Genomic DNA, 19,448 nt, shown 5'->3' with positions numbered 1-19,448 from the left:
GAATACCCAGATGTACTCGGGTTGGATAGATAATATGCACTGGGATAAACGGAAAAGTGCTCCTTACTGACCAGATGTAGAGAGTGTGGTAGGCAGCTAGGGTTTCATCTGTGATACCAAATATCAGGGCCAAAAGTAAAAAAGTCCAATCAGGCTTCCAGACATCAGGGTTTTAGCCTTTGTGTGGCTCCAACTTCTTCCCTTGAATAATGTAAAGGAGTTTGAACTCTGCCCCATTAATTCAGTAAATGATAGTCGTAATTAACTTATCTAATAGCAACAATGAGGACACTCAAAGCGTATCAGTGATAGTGAAAGAACTTATCTTTCTTTTGTGGATAGTGGAAGCATGCCTGACTCTGCCTTGGCATATGGAGAACGTGCTCAGTTGTGCAGGAGCTTTGGACAAAGAACTTCATGTCTAATGTCACTGTCCTACACCTTGCATGAGGTCTTTTGATATTGGTTCTTAAGTCACTGGGCTAGTTTTACTCATTTTAGCTCAGGGTTTAAGCTAGCCAAAGGGCCCCAGCCTAGTTTATCAGAGGTTATTTCCAGAAAGCCTCCTCCCTCTAGGGACTTCTGACATGAACAAACTGGAGAAGGTGCAGAGCTGGAATGGATTACCCAACTGGCTTAACCAAGAGAAAGGAAGAATACACCCTCGACTGGGGACTCAATTGGACTGTTTTGAGTTGTTGCCTCTTGATTGGGCTTGGTCTCCTATGTGGTGGTTGAGATAATAGAATCTCCCTAATCTGATTACTGTACTAATTTCTGCATTCTACCAAATGTAGCATATATGTGTGGTTGGCTTCAATAAATTTTTCATTTTAAAATGAAAACAAGCAAAAGCAAGAGTTTGTAATGTAACGCCCAAATTAAGTAAAGGCCCTTGATAACCTTGGTTGAGAACAATGAATTCCATCCCTTAAAATTTAAGGGCCTTGCTAATTTGTGGAGTAGTTACTTGATCGAATCAAAATAGGATTTATTGAATTTTCTAAGCCTTTATTCCCCTTTTACAATGTTATTACACAGTTTCTTACACTGACATACACAATTGTCACAACTGTCCCCATAAAGCATTAGAAAGGTAAATTCTTTATGTTCACTGCAAATCTTAGTTACACATGTCCTGAGTCATGAAATTCAGGGGAAGTTAAAAATTATTCCAGATCTAGGAGGCAACTGTTTTACAATTGCAAAACAATTTGGATAGATAAAATATTTGAAAACAATTAAAACCAAATCAACCTGTACTTTATCTGTGTGCTGAGATTTTAGGTCCAGTGGATCAGAATACAGGGAAAAAACTAATGAGAACCCCTCAATGGATCCTTCACCCACCAAACAAGATTTCTTCAGAAACCGACTTGCTCTTGCAAATGACCTTGACCAAGGAACAGCTGTGTAAAACATACTTACAGTTGTATTGTCAAGTGGTAAGATGAGGATAAAAAGCTTGTATATATCTGTGTAGGAATATATATATATATATTGATGTATAAATCCCTGAGGAAAACTAATATAAATACTTACATATGAAACTATATCAACAGACAAGACATTGAAAAGATGAAGATTAGTCTGTGCTTGAGAGCTTGCTTTTTGAACAACACCTGGGAAAAGGGAAATGAAGACTTTTCACAGCATTACAGAAAAACACAATAAATTTGGAGGAAAATAAACGTTTGTAAGAACAGAAACTTCCACCTTGAGGTCATTCCCCCAGTATAATATTGAGCATGTTCATATTTAACATGGATGTGAATTTTATGCTTCCTAGGCATTTAGCGTATTAATTCATCCCAGTGTTCTCAGACTAATATACACTATGTTAGGGGCCAGTTCTGTCTTGCCATATGTCTTTCAAAAACCCCAAGGCAAACACCTAACATCCCTTAAGGCAAAGGATCAGTTAATAGAATTGTACTTTACATGTTGCAAATATGAATTTTGTGGAAAATTTGTGCTTAAACCATGACACAGAAGGTTCAAAGCTTAAAGACATATTAGTCTCCAAATAGGAAAAGAACCTTAAGAGTAGTATTCCTCTTGTTCTATGGTTATGAAAATCAGTGCAGGGAACAGTGATTTTTCTAGAAACTGGGAGGCCAAAGAAACATTTTCCCTCACGTGGGTTGTGCTGCAGATGGGAACGAATCCAGTCGGTGTTTTATTGAGCACTGAGGAGTCAAAGATCCACCAGTGATCCTGAGTGTCACACACACTCGTGACCATATGGACTGGGAAAAAGCACTGATTTTGTCACCAACATCAGTACTTTAATGGCTTATACACAGTGGTTGCTACAAACACCAAGTCGGAATGAAAAGTCAGCGCTAGCGTTACCTTATTCTATTTTCCAGAAGTAAGTTGTAAAGAAAGGTCTTACAGTGCAGGCAGAGAAATCATTGCAATGAGGCTTGCCTGGCTATGGGGTCAATAAAATGTACTCTCTTTCCACATAGGTATGCCCAAGATGGCCCACATCCTGGACATGCCCCAAACATCAGAATCGTAACAGAAAAAAATTAGGTTGAAACAATCTGTCTCTATTTCTCAGCAGTTCTAATTAGGGGCATAGGTTACTATTCATTCAGAATCTTGGTGCTCCAGCTGACTTCTCCAGAGGCTGTTCCTCTAGTGACTACTGTTTGATAAAATAGGGGAAGTTTCACTTGTGTTACAAGTTTTCTTCTCCTTGTCTGATGACTAATTAGGAACCCATCTATTAGCATTTGGAACAGTAGGAGTCTGGAACAGTTACAGGATCACTGCCAACTTTTTGGAGTTTCCAATAATATTTGAAGCCAAGCTTTTCAAATTAATGAACTCCTCTGAAATTAGCTTTCTTTCTATTATCAGGCCAAAGATGTTTTGGAGGACAGTGCTTAAAAGCATAGTGTGAAATTGACTGGACATGAAAAGTGAAACAGGAGACATAACCTCTTAAATAAAATGTAAAAAACAAAATTTCTTTCCCCTTCATATTGTTTATCATAAAAATGATCAATTACTGGGATGGTTTCAAAAATATTCACATACATCCCAAAGTTTCATTTTGATAACACCCTTTGAAAAATCTTGATGCTACATCTGTAGCACAACTCAATTTAGTAATATTTTAGGAAAGTAGCCTATAAAACTAGTAATAATTAATGCTGCTACTCTCTGGGTCTCTATCATCTGATATCTGGATTTTTTTCTGGTAGCTTTCTAACTGCCCCCATCAATCCCACACATCTCTTAACATGTGAATATTCCCAAATATTGCTTTGTGTTAAACTCTTTGACTGTTCTTATTTGTCTGTAGTCAAATTCCAAACTCTTTGACTTGACATTCAAGGCTCTCTCTCTCCAGTGCAGCTCCAGGTTTTCTCTCTGGCTACCAGCTCCCTCTTTGCAGTGCTACTGAACTACTGTACCTCAGCTAAGCTGGGCTGTTACTGTTTCCTGGCAAGCCACGCACCTCGCTCAGGCTCACTCTTGCTTCATGTCTTTACTCTGGCCTCCTTCCTCTCTGCTGATGTTCAAGACCCAGTTTAAGCCTCCTCGTCTTTCCGTGGCCTCTAGTGGTGTAACTTGTCTATCTTTTGATCTGTGTGTCTTGTCTTCCCAACAACAATGTAAGTCTCTGCAAGGGCAGGAGCTGTACCGTATCTTTTGAAATTCTTTCCACCTCTAGAATTCTAGGTGCTTAGTAAGCAGTTGATGCCAACATTAATGTTGGTGCTCTAAAATATAGAGGCCACAGAAATTAATTTCTACTCATAATTTGCCAAAGAGTTTCAGGGTTGTCACTTTACCTTCCTGCCTTTCATTTTTCTTTTTTTTTTTAAAGAAAACTATCAATCGCAAAGGAAATAAAATACAGTTGTCTTCAGAAGCCGGTAAAGGCACCACTGCCACTGTCATAGCATCTAGCATTAGAAAACATCTCTCCATTAAAAATAAAAAAGTTTGCTACTCTTTTCTGTGCTGTACTGACCCATTTCATAATCTTTCTAGGTAGTACTGTAAATTGACAGAGGAGCTAGGATATTTAATGATATTTAATGTAATGTTGCACTAGGGATGAAGTCAGGGTGGGAAAGAGCTTTTGGCAATTGATAAAATCTGTTGCCTCCAGTCCTTCCAGAGAAGGAGAGCACAGACAGCTCCTGGAAGTGTTTGAGTGAATAAGCAGAGAGAAGCATTCCACCAAAAGATGAAGTGGCTATTTCTGCACAGGCTGGCAGTGGCCACAGGTCCCTTCTGTGTTCCTGTAGGGTCTGTATGGAACTCCAAGCAAGGATTGTCCTGCTTTTCTGATGCCAGAACTGGGACCTTGGAGAGCTGGGGATTTACGGACGAACACTCTGGGGTTCCATGTGGTGGGGTATTTCATCATATGACATAGTTTGCTTGAAATTACAAAGCCTCTTTCTTGCTCAGGGAAAACCCTTTGAACAGTGTTTCTATAGCACCTCGTGTCTGTCATATTCTCTCACCTCCTTCAAGTCTGTACTAATATACTATCTTCCCTATGAGGGCACTTGTGAAAATGCAGATTCCTGGGTACTATTTCAGTCCCACTCTACTGGAATATTTCAGAGTGGGGCCCATGAATCTGCATTTTAAATGCACTCAGGTGATTCTTTGGCCCACTGAATTTTTTGTTTTGTTTTGTTTTGTTTTGCGGTACGCGGGCCTCTCACTGTTGTGGCCTCTCCTGTTGCGGAGCACAGGCTCCAGACGCGCAGGCTCAGCGGCCATGGCTCACGGGCCTAGCTGCTCTGCGGCATGTGGAATCTTCCCGGACCGGGGCACGAACCCGTGTCCCCTGCATCGGCAGGCGGACTCTCAACCACTGCGCCACCAGGGAAGCCCGGCCCACTGAAATTTTAAAGCCACTACTTCTTAGACCAATAAATTGAATGATTTAGTATATAAACCACAGCACTGATTCTAAACATAGATTGAATTTTAGGACAGAATAAAGGATTATACTTACCTTGGGTTACAGAAAACTGATAGTTCATGAAAACCCAAATGATTCTTTTTGAATTATTTAATTTACCATCTGTGACCTTTACTATTATATATAGTAAGATTTTGATTAAAAATATACATATATACATGATCAGTGTTTTTTATAATAAAGTAGTAAAATTGACTATATATTCTACATAATCAATTGCATGCACTTAGAAACATGATAAAATGAATGTCTTAACATTAAGTTGTATAATAAGATTAAGTCTAGTTTTCAGACTAGACTTTCTCTTGAAATATCACCATAAATAACTTTCTTCCTGAGCCTAAAACAGTAGTGCTCTGGGAACACTTGGGACTCTCATATCCTGAGAGCTGATTTAAGTTAAAGATGTGCATGCCCCACTCAGCCTGTGAGCATCCGAATATCTATGCAGAGAGGCCAGTGGATCTCACATGGTAGGGAGAGGTTGACAGAAAAACGGGTGAGAAAGAGTTTTTCAAAAAGGGAAACAGGTTAAAAAAAGGTTGAGAAAATTGATGGAGAGACACCTCTATATTTTAAGGGAAAAAATTAGAAATTGATGTGTGACACTAAGTTTTAAACACAAGAACATAAGGATGTGCTGTAAGCAGTGCAGAAAATATTGTTTTGGAAAATTGTCAGACATTCAAAATAGTCAATATTTTTGTACCTAAACCAAATAACTTATTTTCCAAAATTTATTGTTGCTTTCAAAGAGCTTAGTGTACAATCTTTAATGTTATCAAACTTATTAAATATCTACAGAGATGTTTTTATTCCTTCTTCTTGCCTCATTGCCTCCAGAGATAGCAGCATTCAGTGCTCTGATTCTTAGCAAGAAGACTGAATGTGTTGTGTTTCTTCCTCATGTACGTAAACCTGTTCATCTGAAGATTGTGGGATCTACGTGAAGGACTGCTGTGGATCCCATCTGTGTTTCTAAGTGTGTTGTTTCCACTTCACACTAGATCGCATCCCCTCTTCTCATCATCACATTTTCCTTTTAAACTGGTGCAAACCCTTCAGCATACAAACAGGCTCTTATTTCTTTCATTTTAAGCAAAAGAAACCTTCTCTTGAAGGTTCTAACTCTGTCGCAGTTCACGGCTTCCTTTTATGTAAAACCTGAAAGACCAAACTGCTCCGCGTCTCTCCTCCCATTCCTCATTAAACTCACTCCACCCACAGCACTCCCCTTACTACTCTTGTCAAGGGCATCATCGGTGATTTTCACCCTTGCTAAATGAATGGTCCATTCTTAGTTGTTTTACTCCCCCATCAAATAGCATTTGAGGCACTGATCACTTCCTTCTTCGGAAATATCACTAATTTCTTCACTAGGCCTCAAGGATGCAACAGGCTGCTGGTTTTCTCCTTCATTCCTTCCTGGTCTACTTGTTCCGGAGTGAGGCGGCTCTCTCCTCCTTTTAAGGTTACAAAGCCCCAGGGCTCTTTGCTTAGATCTCTTTTTTTTCCAGGCTGTACTCATTTCTTTGGTGATCTTATCTGGACTGCTGGCTTTAAAATATGATCTTTACAAAAGTGACTCCCAATTTTGTATCTTGAACCCCTAACTCTCCCCCAAACTCCAGACTCACATCTCCAGCTGCCTCCTTGGCACCTCTCAGGTGTCTTATATATTTATTGAACTTATCATGTCCAAGCTTGCTTCAACCAAATCTTCCCCACCACCTCCGTTAATGGTAACTTTGTCCTTCCAGTTGTTCAGGCCGCTAATCTGGAAGTTATCCTTGACAATTCTGTGAAACCCAACATCCAGTCTATTGGTGACCTCTTCTCACCACCTCCTCTGCTGTCACCCTGGCCGATCTGCCTTCTATTGGACCAGCTTCCCTAGTCCCACTCTTAACCCCTAATTATTCTGAACACTGCAGCCAGAGTGATCATGTTAAAATGTAAATCAGATCACGTCACTTCTCTGCTCAAACCCTCTAAGGGCTCTATTTCTCTCAAACAGAAGCTAAAGTCATTAGAAGTGATCTGGACCCATTAAACCTCTGACGGCACCGCCTGCTCACTCAGTCATTCCTCTCCAGACCAGTAGCTTCGCTATTCCTCAGATATATTAAGTATATGCTCCTGCCTCTGGGCTTTTGAATTGACTGTTCCCTGTGACTTCACATATTTTTTTTCCTAGATACTTGCATGTCTCATTCCTGCACCTCCTTCAAGTCTTTACTCGTATGTCCCCTTTTCCGTGAGGCTGGCTCTCACCATCCTGGTTAGGTTTCACTTCCCCTGCCCCTACATTCCCAGTCACCTTGTCCTGCCTGCTTTTTTGTTCATAGCAGTTACAACATTCTAACATATATCTATTTGTTCTTATTACTTATTGTCTACATTTCCTCACTAGATTATTAATCCCACGATATGGATTTTTGTCTGTTTTGTTCATTGCTATATTCCTAACATCAAAACTGTACTTGAAACGATAAATATTTGTTGAATAGTCAGATGGGCCCTTAACAAATGCTTATAACTAAGGTCACTCAAAACCAATTTAAGTGTAAACATCAAAGGAAGCTGTATGGTAAAGAATCAAATTATGGGAACTTCAGGATGAACCATCAACCTCTTAAAAGATATCTAAAAGCAGGCAAACTCTGAAAACATATCCCTCATATCTTGTTACTATTAAGTACTCACTCTGTGAAAGGCACTGGGTTTTATACATGCTACCCTTTAAACCTCACAACAGTCCCAAAGAGTAGATCTATTGACCTCAAATATTGATGAAGAAACACAGACTCAGATTATTTAAATAACTTCTCCAAAGTCACACATCTAGTAAGTCATGGGCCAGAATGTGAACACAGAGATTTGATTCCAAAGCACCTGCTTGTTGTACTCCACCACCACAATTTTTCCTTTTCTATATGAGTCATGAAGGTACAGAAACCAGCTTCTAAAAATGGGCTGTAGTTTTCTTCTTGCCTCCAATAAGAATCAAGAGCCCTAAAATAGTAGAATGACTATAAACTGCTTTTTTGGAATTGTACTCTATCAAAGCCCTCCTTGCTACATGCATCTATCTGCAAAAAGGTAGGCTCTGCTGGTGGCCGAACCCTAGAGTCTTAAGTGCCCTGAATCTGTGATGAGCTAGTGACTAAAATAAGTAAAAAAACAAACCACCTGGTTAAAATTGAAAAGAAGTGATGTTTTAAGAGCAAATTTGGAATCAGGTCTGACTAATCAATATTGTTATTCTCCTATAGCTTTTAAATTGATTTTCTAGAATATACTCAATAATACATACTTGGATTTCACAGTGGCCTACAAATGGAATTTGTACAAACTGATGATTTTTGTGTCTTTAAACCAGGGGTGAAAAAAAAAACAAAACAATGAATTTTGACTAGTCCTGAAAGCAGTCCTCCAAATACCAGGAATCAAAGTTGAGTCAGTGGTCTCAATCACTGACTGTCACATGATGTTGGCTAAGTCATGTCACTTACTTCAATTTTAAAATAAGGGTATTAGATCTCTTAAGGATTCATTAGTTTTCACATTCTGTAGTTCACCATGAATGACCTCATATTTGCATAATTCTTTACAGTGTACAACTGTAAGCTGTATCTTTTTATGCCAAGCCCAGAAAGAACTGCTGAATGTCAGGCTGCCATGTTCCAGCAGGTCTCAGCAAAACCTGCCTTTTGAGGGACTGTGGTATCTTAAAACTTCTTTTATGGAATACAAATGCCTCAGCCCTCCCCTGCAGCTTCATCCAGGTGACACCCAAGGTCACTAAAGTACTAATTTTCATCCCAAGGGCCTCCCACTCACTACAATCATAGAGCTTGATACAGAAGGAAGTATTCAACTTCTTTTATAATACTGTGATACAGGAAAAAGCGCCTCCAAAGCAAGACCATGATTAAGAGCAAACTATTTCTATGGAAAGTATGAGCTAAAATGAGAATCACTAATGGCATTAAAATACTGCCTTCTAAAATAAATACATGCAAAAATAATACACTTGTGGGCTATGTAAGGCATTTTTTTTTTATTATTTTTCGGTTTATCTTAGTAATGCCAGAAAAATAACAGCCGTTATTTTCACTTTAAATGCAAACCAAATACTGCTGCACACAGAGTACAAAGATTACCTACGAACATGGTTAGGTACAAAGGCCATATTAGATGTATAGACCAAACTTTGTTTTTACATCAGAGTAAGACTGACAGAGCAATTTTTTGGACAATTATTTTAGCAAATAACCGTGCTACTAAACAAAGGCAAATACACATATATATACATAAACACGTTTCAACTGAAGTTATTCGTGTCACTTTGACAAACAAAGGCTTCTTCTCTGGTGGGTTTCACCAGATATTTGCACCCCAAAGTCCCCTGCCCTGATCCCGCCCCCAAATGCTGACTTGATCTGAAGAAAAAAATCAGAGATGTTCTTAATTAAAGGCACATTTGGCAGCTACGGAAAGTGGCATGCATCTGGCACAGGTGCACTCTCCCTATAAAGCCACACCACGTGTGACTTCCATCCACTATGCATCTTGTTTGAGTGGTAGTCCAATGTGATCCACCTTTAGCTAATTTGCTTTATAATTTTGCAGCAATTGGCTACTTAATGCACTATTTTCATTAAAGGCAAAAGGGAAGTTTGCTCACAGTTGACAGAAAATGCACTTTATGGTGTCAAAAATGGAAAATAAGGCATGAAATTTACAAAACAAGTTACAAGTGCTTTTGTTTAGATTTATCATAGACTTCATGCTTTTCTTAACTAGCGCTCAAAATATTTCACTGGCTCATGTATAAGGAATTTTGAAATGATTTTAAAAGTAATGAGATGTTTCAAAAGAAAAATACTGAATAAATAAACTAAGTCATCACTTTCCCTTATAAATAATTTTACTGCATAATTCTTTCAGACAAACTGGTATTAACCCTGTGATGCTTACTTTACTGGTAAAGATTTATGTGCAACACAACAGGACCTACACTTGTACGACAGTCATACAATATAGGTTAAAAGAATAAGTGAACCTACCTATAGCAGCAGAATACCGAGAAATAAATGGTTAAATTTTTCTTTTTGAATCTGGAGGGAAAAAAAAAGGTTTTCCTCAATATGTATAACACTAGTAAATTGAGACACCTCCCCCCATTTCCATTATCTGTTTTGCTGAGCCACTTAAAACTCTGAATTTAAGCTGTCATGAAAAGACAAATGATGAGGTACATGACTAATGTGAGCTAAATTTGAGAATTAAGACAAGATTGTGATCATAGATACCAACTAATTTTTGGTTTGCCTAATTTTTGATGTACGGAAAAAACACATTAAGGAATTTAGAACCATAATATAGCCTCCAACTGAAATAGTACTAGTTCACTACACTGTTCTGTTAATTGGAGTATAATTAGCGTGGCATGCTCCTTGCTAAATTCAGATACATTAAAACATTCTTGAGTTGTTAGAGCACAGTAACCTACTAAACACATAATTTGATACCCAACAACCTTTAATTAAGCAAACTTTTGACCTTTGTACATTTCCTCATAATTTGTAGTCTTAAAACACATTTGGAGATCTGGGAAGAGTAATTAACCTGTCTTTCAATAAATTTAGAAACATATATTTATCTTTTCCTGTTTTTAAAAGTACTTAGATGTGAAAAGCCTCCCTTTCTATTATATTGGTTATCAGCCCATTTAGGTAAATTCAACCTTGAAATATTTTCTTCATTTTGTGATCCAAAGAAAATGAAACATCTAAGAGCACTTACATTTCTAAAAGAAACGTTCCATATTTTGGAAGGTGATTTAGGAAAAGTCACGCTGCATTGACTGTCTTGTAATGTCCTGAATTCAAAAGCAGAATTTTGTGGTGATGCATTGGTCTTCTCAGCCACTTCCTGTCCCTGGAAATTTTAGTTACTACAAAGAATAAGTTTGCCAGCTAGTTAATGTTTCACATGTGAAGAAGGCAAGGATACAGTTTTCTCAACTCCATTGAAGGGCATCCAACTGGAATTTTTCTAATCAGTTACCACTGCAGAAAATATTTTTACCCAAATTTTACACTTCAGAATAAAAATATCCTCTATCCACAATGCATGTAAAGCTGATGCACAGTGAAGCGGTCGCCTAGAACCACGAGGGTAGAAGAATGCTTCCCTTTGGGAGAAGTATGATTAGAACTTCAGATCTGAGTTTTTTTTCTTTATACAATCAGGCAGGTTGAAAAGAGGTCATTACCTTGTTGAAGGCTAACACACTGGCCAGAGAGATACTGAATGGGCTCCAATGGGACTTTTCTCAGGTTCTCATTTGGAGTGGGGGTGGGGTAATTAAAGAGAAGTGCGCGTAAGACATATAAAGGGAAATCCTAGGGACGATGTGGCTGGTCTAATAAAAAGTCATGGAAATTCTGGAATGTGTATTATGATTAATTGTAGCAGCACTAGTAAGTAGGCTTAGATAAATACTTGTTGAATGAATGGTCTTATGGACACTCTGCTTACAAGAGGAGATTTGAAATTAATTTGGGGGGAGACTTTTAAAAGGAGACATTTTACAAAGAGAAAAGTGGCTACCATAATAGGAATGGTACAAATATTAGAAAAAAATGATTCAACTTTAACAAATAAATAAAGTGTATGACAGGATGGACTGCTAAATGATGATGCAACCAACACTCTAGTCTTAAAGGACTATATATTGTACTACTGTGATGTACATTTAATGCTCTAATAAATATCACAGAAAATTATTAAAGTACTAGGTTTCCACCATGATGCAGCACTTCTAAAAATGTCTCTAATGGCATCGTTAACAGAATTGCTGAAATGTTGCTTCATTATTCAGAGGACACATGCATATACTGATAAACTGATGACTCTCTAAGGATGGAATACTGCACACTTCACAGATACTATAGTGGAGATTAATAACACTTTTTCTCTTCAACAAGTTGCATGCATTTCAATCACAGTATTTGTTAGACTCAGAAGATCAGTACATAGGCTTAATGAATAATCCATATTATGATATTAATGATGTAGGTAGATGTTCTATTACGAATAGTTCCGAAAGAGCAAAGACCTCAAGCAAGGTAGAATGTTTAATATAAACTTTAACAGACTTTATACATGTTACCTAGGAAATTAAAAACCTTACAAAGCTCTGCTTAAAAGATACCCATCCTATTCTAACCAAATATTTTCCTACATGCCAAACTGCAACTTTAGATCATTCTTTAAGATGAATACATACATCCAGAACTAGAAACCAAGGCGTACCACAATACGTGCTTTTATGCTTAGTGTTTGTGTGTTTCAACTGAAAGAAATAAGAATCAACCATTTTCTCATATAATAATTTAATATATGCCAGCCAAACAAAGTATTTGTATCTTTATTCAATTAAATTAAAACAGACCTGCCAGGTATATTATATAACATTCACTATATACACATGATTTAGGCAATGCAAGGTATTTCTAGATATGCTGATCACTCAACTATTAGTAAAACATGAACGGTGTCAGCGATGCCCAGCAAGTACTCCTTTCACACTGGGTGACTGCATTTCCATAGTATGGTTAGAGGGACAGCTACAAGCCATGACATGGATTACCAGTAAACTTTTGTGGGAAAAGGGGGGAAAATGACAATCTAGCATAGATTAACAGTCTCCTAAATGTAAATCATATACTTGACAGTTACATTGTTTTAAAAGTTCTTCTGTCATTGTTAATGACACAAAACTTCTCTTGTTTGAAGGCAACACCACCACATTTTGTTTGTGTAGGGAGGGTGGGTAGGGGAATGCTCTTAAAATCGGTATAATTATTCTTAAAAAAAAAAAAAAAAAGTACCTCTTTGGTGAAGCCTCGGTACCCATTCAATTCACTGTAATAATCTGTAAACAGGACTGTAGTACAGTGCTGGGCCTTGATTCCAACAAGGTCAGGTACCACAGCCTTTCCTCACAGTCCTCTGAATGATTTTTAAGAAAATATTCTAAAGTAGGACAAACAAAAGCAAAGGAAAACAAAGGAGGATTTGAAGATCCCTGTTTAAGATTTCTTTTTAAAAAGTGCATAATATTTTGAATTACAAAAACTGTCATCATGTGGGCCTGCTGGACACTAGACTGTGTTTTTCATCCCTTTAATGATAAAGATCACTTCACAAAAAGAGGACTCCTGCCTACTGGCTGGAGAAAGTTCCCTTTACTTGATTTTCAGGTGCAATCAGTTGTCCACTTCCTCTAGATCAGTCTTTCCATATTCTAAACGAACACCATTTTCACTTTATAATTACATCTAGGTTAAAATTCATTGTCTTATACTGCATCTTGAAGTAGAGTCGTTAGTGTTTGGAGTTCTCATTTTAACTCCTCAGTGCTGGCACGTTCAGTGCATCCATCGCCAGCAATGGATTTGAGGCCAGGAAAATGTACATCCTGGTATAGAGGAACTCAGGAAGAATGAGCATTCTCCAACAGTGGTGGTCCATCTCTGTGCATGGATGGGTGTGTATGCTCCCTTTTGTAAGTTTTTGGAGGGAGTTTAGGGATATGTTGAGAAGTGCTTTGTCGTGGAGGAACAGGCGGCCCAGCAATGGAATGAAGGTCCACTTCTTGTGTCAATGGTGGTGATGGCAGATGCCTTCTTGTGCCGTGAGGAGAAGGTGTTTGAGGAGGAGGTGGTGTAAAGGGGGAAGGGCTGTTTGGGAAGAAGGCATTACTATGGTCACTTTTTTTGCCCAAAGGGGGAGGTTGGAGATGTAGTGGTGAGCTTGAGAAAACATCAGGTGTCCTCACGGGTTCTCGTGGAGGTAATAAGGGAGGGCTTTCAGGAGGATCTGATATAGAGGTCCGGTCTGATACTGAATATCGTGGTGAATAGGCTTTTGATGTGGGTTGCCTAGGAGGAATTGCTGGGGGGCTGTCCAAATGCTTAGACATGATCTAACATAAACGGGAAAAAAAAAGACATTTATTAATAATTTATGTAGCACCATGAATATATTAAGAATTAAGCTGGGGTTTTCAAATATGCTATTGGAAGAACCCTAGATGTGGATCAGGTCGTTTTGCCATGTTTTAAAAATTGGAGGTTATGGCAGTTCATTCATTAAAATTATTTTTCCCTCAGTGTTAAGTTTTTATTTTTCTCAAAATTTTGTTATTTGCTACTGCTTACCTATTATTGAATCTAATATAAGATCATTTCCATTTAACATAAATTATCTGTCAACTTTACAATTTTAAACTTACTATATTAACATTTCATGATATTCTGCAAAGAGTGTCTTGACTTGCCCAGGTGCTCTGCTCTCTGGACACTGAGAACACTGAATCATGTTAACAACTGGCAAAGAAAGAAATTCCAAGAGGTAGAAAAAATAGCTATTATGAGCCTTTAAAGTCTCTTCTGACCCAGAATTTTCATGAAAATCCCACTTAAAAGCATGCCACATTCACCTATTAAAGGTTCAGATAGGTAATATTTAGCACTAAGATACCATTTCATTTAAAATGTGCTTTCATATAAAGCTTCAGACCTCTTTCCTTCTCTCTCTCTTGTATCTTTTAAAGAACTGTTTGAGACTGCATTACTCTTACATTATAGGTTAAACTTTTTTCTTGACAGTACCCATAATTTAGATTTACAAGGGTTTTGAAAACCTACCAAAAAACTTTCAGAAGAAAGGAAATAAACATTACTGCATCGTAAATCCATACTTAATCCTTGTTTAAACTCTATTAAGCCCAAATACTCTGAGTATTAACCTAATTCAGTTAGAACTAAACCAGACACAAGCAATTGATTATACTGTAACTGTAATGATTCCAGTTTCCAGATAACAAGGTTTTCTACTTTACCTTAGATGGCGAAGATTCCGCTGGGGCAGATTCTGGTCGTCTTCGTGGAGGAACAGGAGGGGGGACAGGCACTTCATCAGTGCTCTTGGTTAAACTTATAGATGATACTGAAGCAGATCCTGTAGGATGTTAAATTTTTTGAAAAGTTCACAGGAATTTTATTTCATCTATCAATCCTGAAAAGACTTGGAAACTGCTTATATTTATTAAAAGAAATGTACAGAAGTATCAAAAGCAGTTCAATAAATCAACAACCAATAGTATTTCCTTTATTAAAGCAAACTGCTATAAAAGCATGCAGAAATTTCTTAGCAGAATTTTCAGAAAAAAAGCTGCCTAAGATATTCTGTTATTATGTTTCTTGAACAAAATAACATTCCCACTGTTAATCTATTACTGGAATTTTTTATTTGGATCTGAGTCTCAGATTTCTGGAAGAGACAGCAAACTATTAAAAACCTTTGGAATGGTAATTTCTGTTAAGCTTTTTTGATGGGCTCATTTTTTCCTCTGACTTTATTAGTACAGAATTTTCTTGCCTTCACTGGATAGTCCTTGGGGATAGTTTCTGATCTTAACCACTCTCTCCAATGTCTCTCCCGGCAATCCCCTCAAAGGATGCCAGGGAGAGAATCTAGTGCCTGGGGGAGGGGTCTCTCCTCAGTGTGCTTAGATATTGTTCTCCTTGGCAGGGAAGCAAAGTCAGGTTCATCATACTCTAATCTAAAAATTTTCATTGTGATGGAGGTATTTAAGATGACTGAGGCAGTGTGCTGATAATAAAAACAGAAATTACACTAGAATCTGGTGAACCTGATTTAGGAGTAAGTTGATAAACTGGCACCAAAAAGTTAAGTAAAGCCTCTAACTGTAACACATCTTACAGACATTTATAATGACAAGGACTTAATATAAGCATATAAATAATTACACTTTGAAAAACATTTATGTAAGTTCTTAACTAGTTTATCAGCACAATGAAAAAGATATGAAAAAACACTTAAATGGTCGTTCAAAATTATATTTGGCAGGTTCTTTTTCTCCTTTAAACATTGACAGTTTTTATTTTGCCAATTAAATGTTATAACAATATAGAACTTAGAAAGAGTAATTTGTGTATTGATATTATTTAAATGAACAACATTTTGATCACCTACCTTTTTTCTTAAGAGACTATGTAAGTTAATTTAGCTTTAAGAATATTTTCCATTGTACACATTCTGAAATCATTTGTATGAAGAACAACAACAAAAAACGATCTATTAGCTTAAAATTTATGAAATAGTTTGGTGAATTGCTAGTTTACTTTAAAATTAAAAGCAGATACCTACATTGGAACTTTATTTTGCTTATCAGTGATGAATATTTAGATTATATAATACAGATAGGTACAATGATAAGATAGCTGTTCTAAAGTCAAATAATAGTCATTTGCCTACAATCTGTGCTGTTCCCAGGCTAAGTGACTTAGACACTGCACGTAGCTGCCAACATTCTCATATGCGCATGCATGCTCTTGCTTTTTTTTTAAAAGTTGAGCATTAAAATATGTTTAGAACTCCAGAGTTGGAAATGAGAAGTGGTTAAATGTGGAAGCCACCCATATAATAATGTTCTTTCAAAAGAGAAAAAAAGATTTTACAAAAAGCATGAAAAATATGTAAGTTTAAGCAAATCATTTATGGTCAAAAGATAGCACAAGTGAAGGCCTCACTTCTAAGATGCTGCAAAGCAAGGTACCAATACTGCCAGACCCAAGACGAGTTTTAGCAGGAAAGGTTACATTTGGTTTAATCTTTAAAGCCAAAGCGAAAATTATGAGTCTTAAACCAAATATACTAACTTGGGCCATGGGGCAGTGTAACTTGGATAAAGACGGTATCGCTGCCTGTGAAAGGAAACAAGAAAAAGTATATATTTTTTCTTTCACTGATATATTCAAACTCATCTGTAAAAATTTATTTATGATAGAAATGTTATTTTTGTCATTCTAGTTTTAAAGAATGGTAGAACAGTTTAGCAAAAGCTCATTACTACTTACTTTTGAGAAAGATAAAGAACTAAACTGCATTAATATTGGGAATTTTCCAGATTCCTTTTAGATTCACTACTTGATGCCATAATAATTAAATGAAAAGCATTCATAAGAAAACTATATACAATATCCTGTATATTAGAGGAAGACTTTCAAAAAATGTATAAACCTAATGTGAGCAAAGAATTCAGCTGGACCTACAGAAATATGTCATTTACTAAGGATTATTTTGAAAAACCAAACTTGTGAAAGTAAGTAGTAAATAATAAATTTATGTTATAAAAATTGAAACATAAAAGGAAATTTCTTACTACTATAATTATTATAAAGTTTTGGAAATGTTCTTGGGGCATATGTTCATCACAAAATAACCACGGCTTTGGATATTACAAACAAGCTTCAAAGTGATATAGCTTTTTTTCCTTCTATATTTTTAAACACTTAAAAAAATCATTAAACAGTTTTGGTGCTTAGACAGATTTTATATAGGAAACTCTGATAATTTTTGAATGTCTAATTTCAACAACACTAGCCCCAAGAGCATTAAAGTAGAAAAACTGAGACAAAGGCTAGAAGATCTATACTGCTTCTAAATCGATATAGGTGTTTAGGTTACACTGCCTCATATTACCAACATATTGAACAGATAATATCCAAGAGACTAAAGCAATACCTATAGCACTAGACTGAGCTGATTTTTAAAACTTCAGGTTTCTCTCATTTTTGCACAATAGGCAATCACTCAAATAATTAGGGCTGTTGTTTTTCTAGCTTCTTTGCTCAGAATGAGGATAATTTAACGTCCTAGGTTCAGTGGGCGGAATTATTAATTTGATTGCTTATACAGATACAGTGTTCTTATTTCCCAGACAGCTCCAATTTCAAATAATCTATCCTATTACCTCCTTTCCATATGTACCGATATTTACTTGGAGGCTCTGGTTACTAAGGGTAGCAATCCAGCTAATTCTAATAAGTTAGCTCTCAAAAGATTAAAATTCATTTTTACACTTTGATATTAAATAATTCTGCTACTGTGTCAAAGATTCTGTTTACTAAAAATCAGATTCTCTTCACTAACATAATAGGGGTTAAAGGGGGTTATCTGCTTTAGTGTTTACTACTTATGTATTCTCCAGTTTTCTTGGAAAGGAAATAAATATGCCTTCTGGAGATAAGCCTCAAGAACATGGTCGTATACTCAGTACAATACAGGAGTAAAATCAAAAGACAAAGCTCATGACAGTTACCAACTGCAGGCTTTTAGAAAGAATGATTACACCTATGCATACACACTTGTGCACGCAGACGCAGACTTGGCTTTGATCATATTTATATATAGCACAGGCTTAGATTCATGTGTAAACTTGGGGCACTTTTCTGATTTGTCACTTCAAACTAACTGCTTGGTCTTACTGCCTGGAAAATGCTATTTAAAAACTCTCAGAATTAAACATTATATATATCAAGAAATATATACTAGGAATTCTTGTCAGCTAGGTACTGAACAAATTTATTGATAATGACTTAGGAGTGAAACCCAGTTCATCAAAAAGTAGTATCAATTTGTTAAATACAAATCCCAGACAACAGATCAGTGGTTCTCCATCGTGGCTGCCCATTAGACCCTGCTAGGGAGCTTTTAAAAAATACTGATGCCCACGTGCCAATGCCAGTCTAACTCAAGCGTGGGCTGGCATATAGGTATTTTTTAAAGCTCCCCAGGGGGACTGTATGTCCAACCAGGGTTGAAACCACTGTTGAAGATAATCTCCAATTTATAATTGAGTCATTCTTGGAATAGGAATAAGCATTTTCCTATAGAAAAAAATTATATAAATCATGAATAACTTCTTAAACGTACAATAGCCTGTTAAATGCAAGTGTATGAAATCAGAAACTAATCACTTATAATAATCTTCTATGAAGAAAAGCCTTGCATTCCAGCTTCAAATGCTTGGAATACATTTTTTCTTGTTAAAGCTTTCCCTACTAAGGGATGGGGCTAAAGCTCATCTGCAGCCCACAGACCAGGCCAGACCTATGGCTTCCTTTTATGACCAGGCAACCTTCAAACAGGAAAGTACCAAGAACACTTCATCCTCCTCGCTCCATGCTATAGCCAGAGATGCAAAGCTGGGTGGTCTCTCCCCTTTTCCCGGCCACTGTCATCATCACCTCAGAGGTGGACCTGGTCAGGATAAGGTGTGGAGCAGGGTTCTGAACGTGAGAATGTATGTAGCAGCAGTAGGTAGGTGGCCAGTTTCCTTCCCTCTCTGTCTTCACCACAAAGCTTTCCGTGACCATTCTTGCCTACTCTGTGGTCATCTTTGTGTAAACTTCTACAGCATTAATGTCTTTGCCACTCATTTAGCATTTTGCTAATAAATTAGCACTTATACATCTTCTCTGGTGAAGCCTGCAATCTTACTGAGAGATGAAAAAAATCATGGTACAAACAGAATCAAGCACTTAACAATGGTTAAGCATGTAACTATGATTTTCTTTGTACTATGATTATTTTTTTT

General features: G+C 37.0%; 2 protein-coding genes across 4 annotated transcripts in view; one reads left to right on the top strand and one right to left on the bottom strand.

Annotated features, from left to right (window-relative positions):
- The window catches only part of ARHGEF33 (Rho guanine nucleotide exchange factor 33), a 45,258-nt gene extending 40,563 nt beyond the window's left edge, over positions 1-4,695 (top strand). Inside the window, exon 17 of the mRNA XM_027113914.1 lies at positions 1,288-4,695. Within this exon, the coding sequence (XP_026969715.1) occupies positions 1,288-1,417 (130 nt within the window). The 3' untranslated portion in view covers positions 1,418-4,695. The remainder of the gene's footprint in view (positions 1-1,287) is intronic.
- Positions 4,696-9,014: 4,319 nt separating this feature from the next.
- The window catches only part of SOS1 (SOS Ras/Rac guanine nucleotide exchange factor 1), a 152,899-nt gene continuing 142,465 nt past the window's right edge, over positions 9,015-19,448 (bottom strand). For 2 of the 3 annotated variants that reach the window (XM_027113335.1, XM_027113333.1), the window contains 3 exons: positions 16,729-16,773; positions 14,886-15,004; positions 9,015-13,967 (listed from right to left, as the gene is read on the bottom strand). In XM_027113335.1, coding sequence (XP_026969136.1) covers positions 13,476-13,967; positions 14,886-15,004; positions 16,729-16,773 — 656 coding nt within the window. In that variant the 3' untranslated portion in view covers positions 9,015-13,475. The remainder of the gene's footprint in view (positions 13,968-14,885; positions 15,005-16,728; positions 16,774-19,448) is intronic. The other variant, XM_027113334.1, reaches the window with a different exon arrangement.

The sequence above is a fragment of the Aethalodelphis obliquidens genome, unplaced genomic scaffold, assembly GCF_003676395.1.
Source record: "Aethalodelphis obliquidens isolate GAN/ISIS:26980383/991018 unplaced genomic scaffold, ASM367639v1 scaffold12, whole genome shotgun sequence".
In the NCBI taxonomy this organism is placed as follows: Eukaryota; Metazoa; Chordata; class Mammalia; order Artiodactyla; family Delphinidae; genus Aethalodelphis; species Aethalodelphis obliquidens.
Note: the sequence above shows the minus strand (reverse complement) of the source record. Positions and strands in the feature narration are given on the sequence as shown.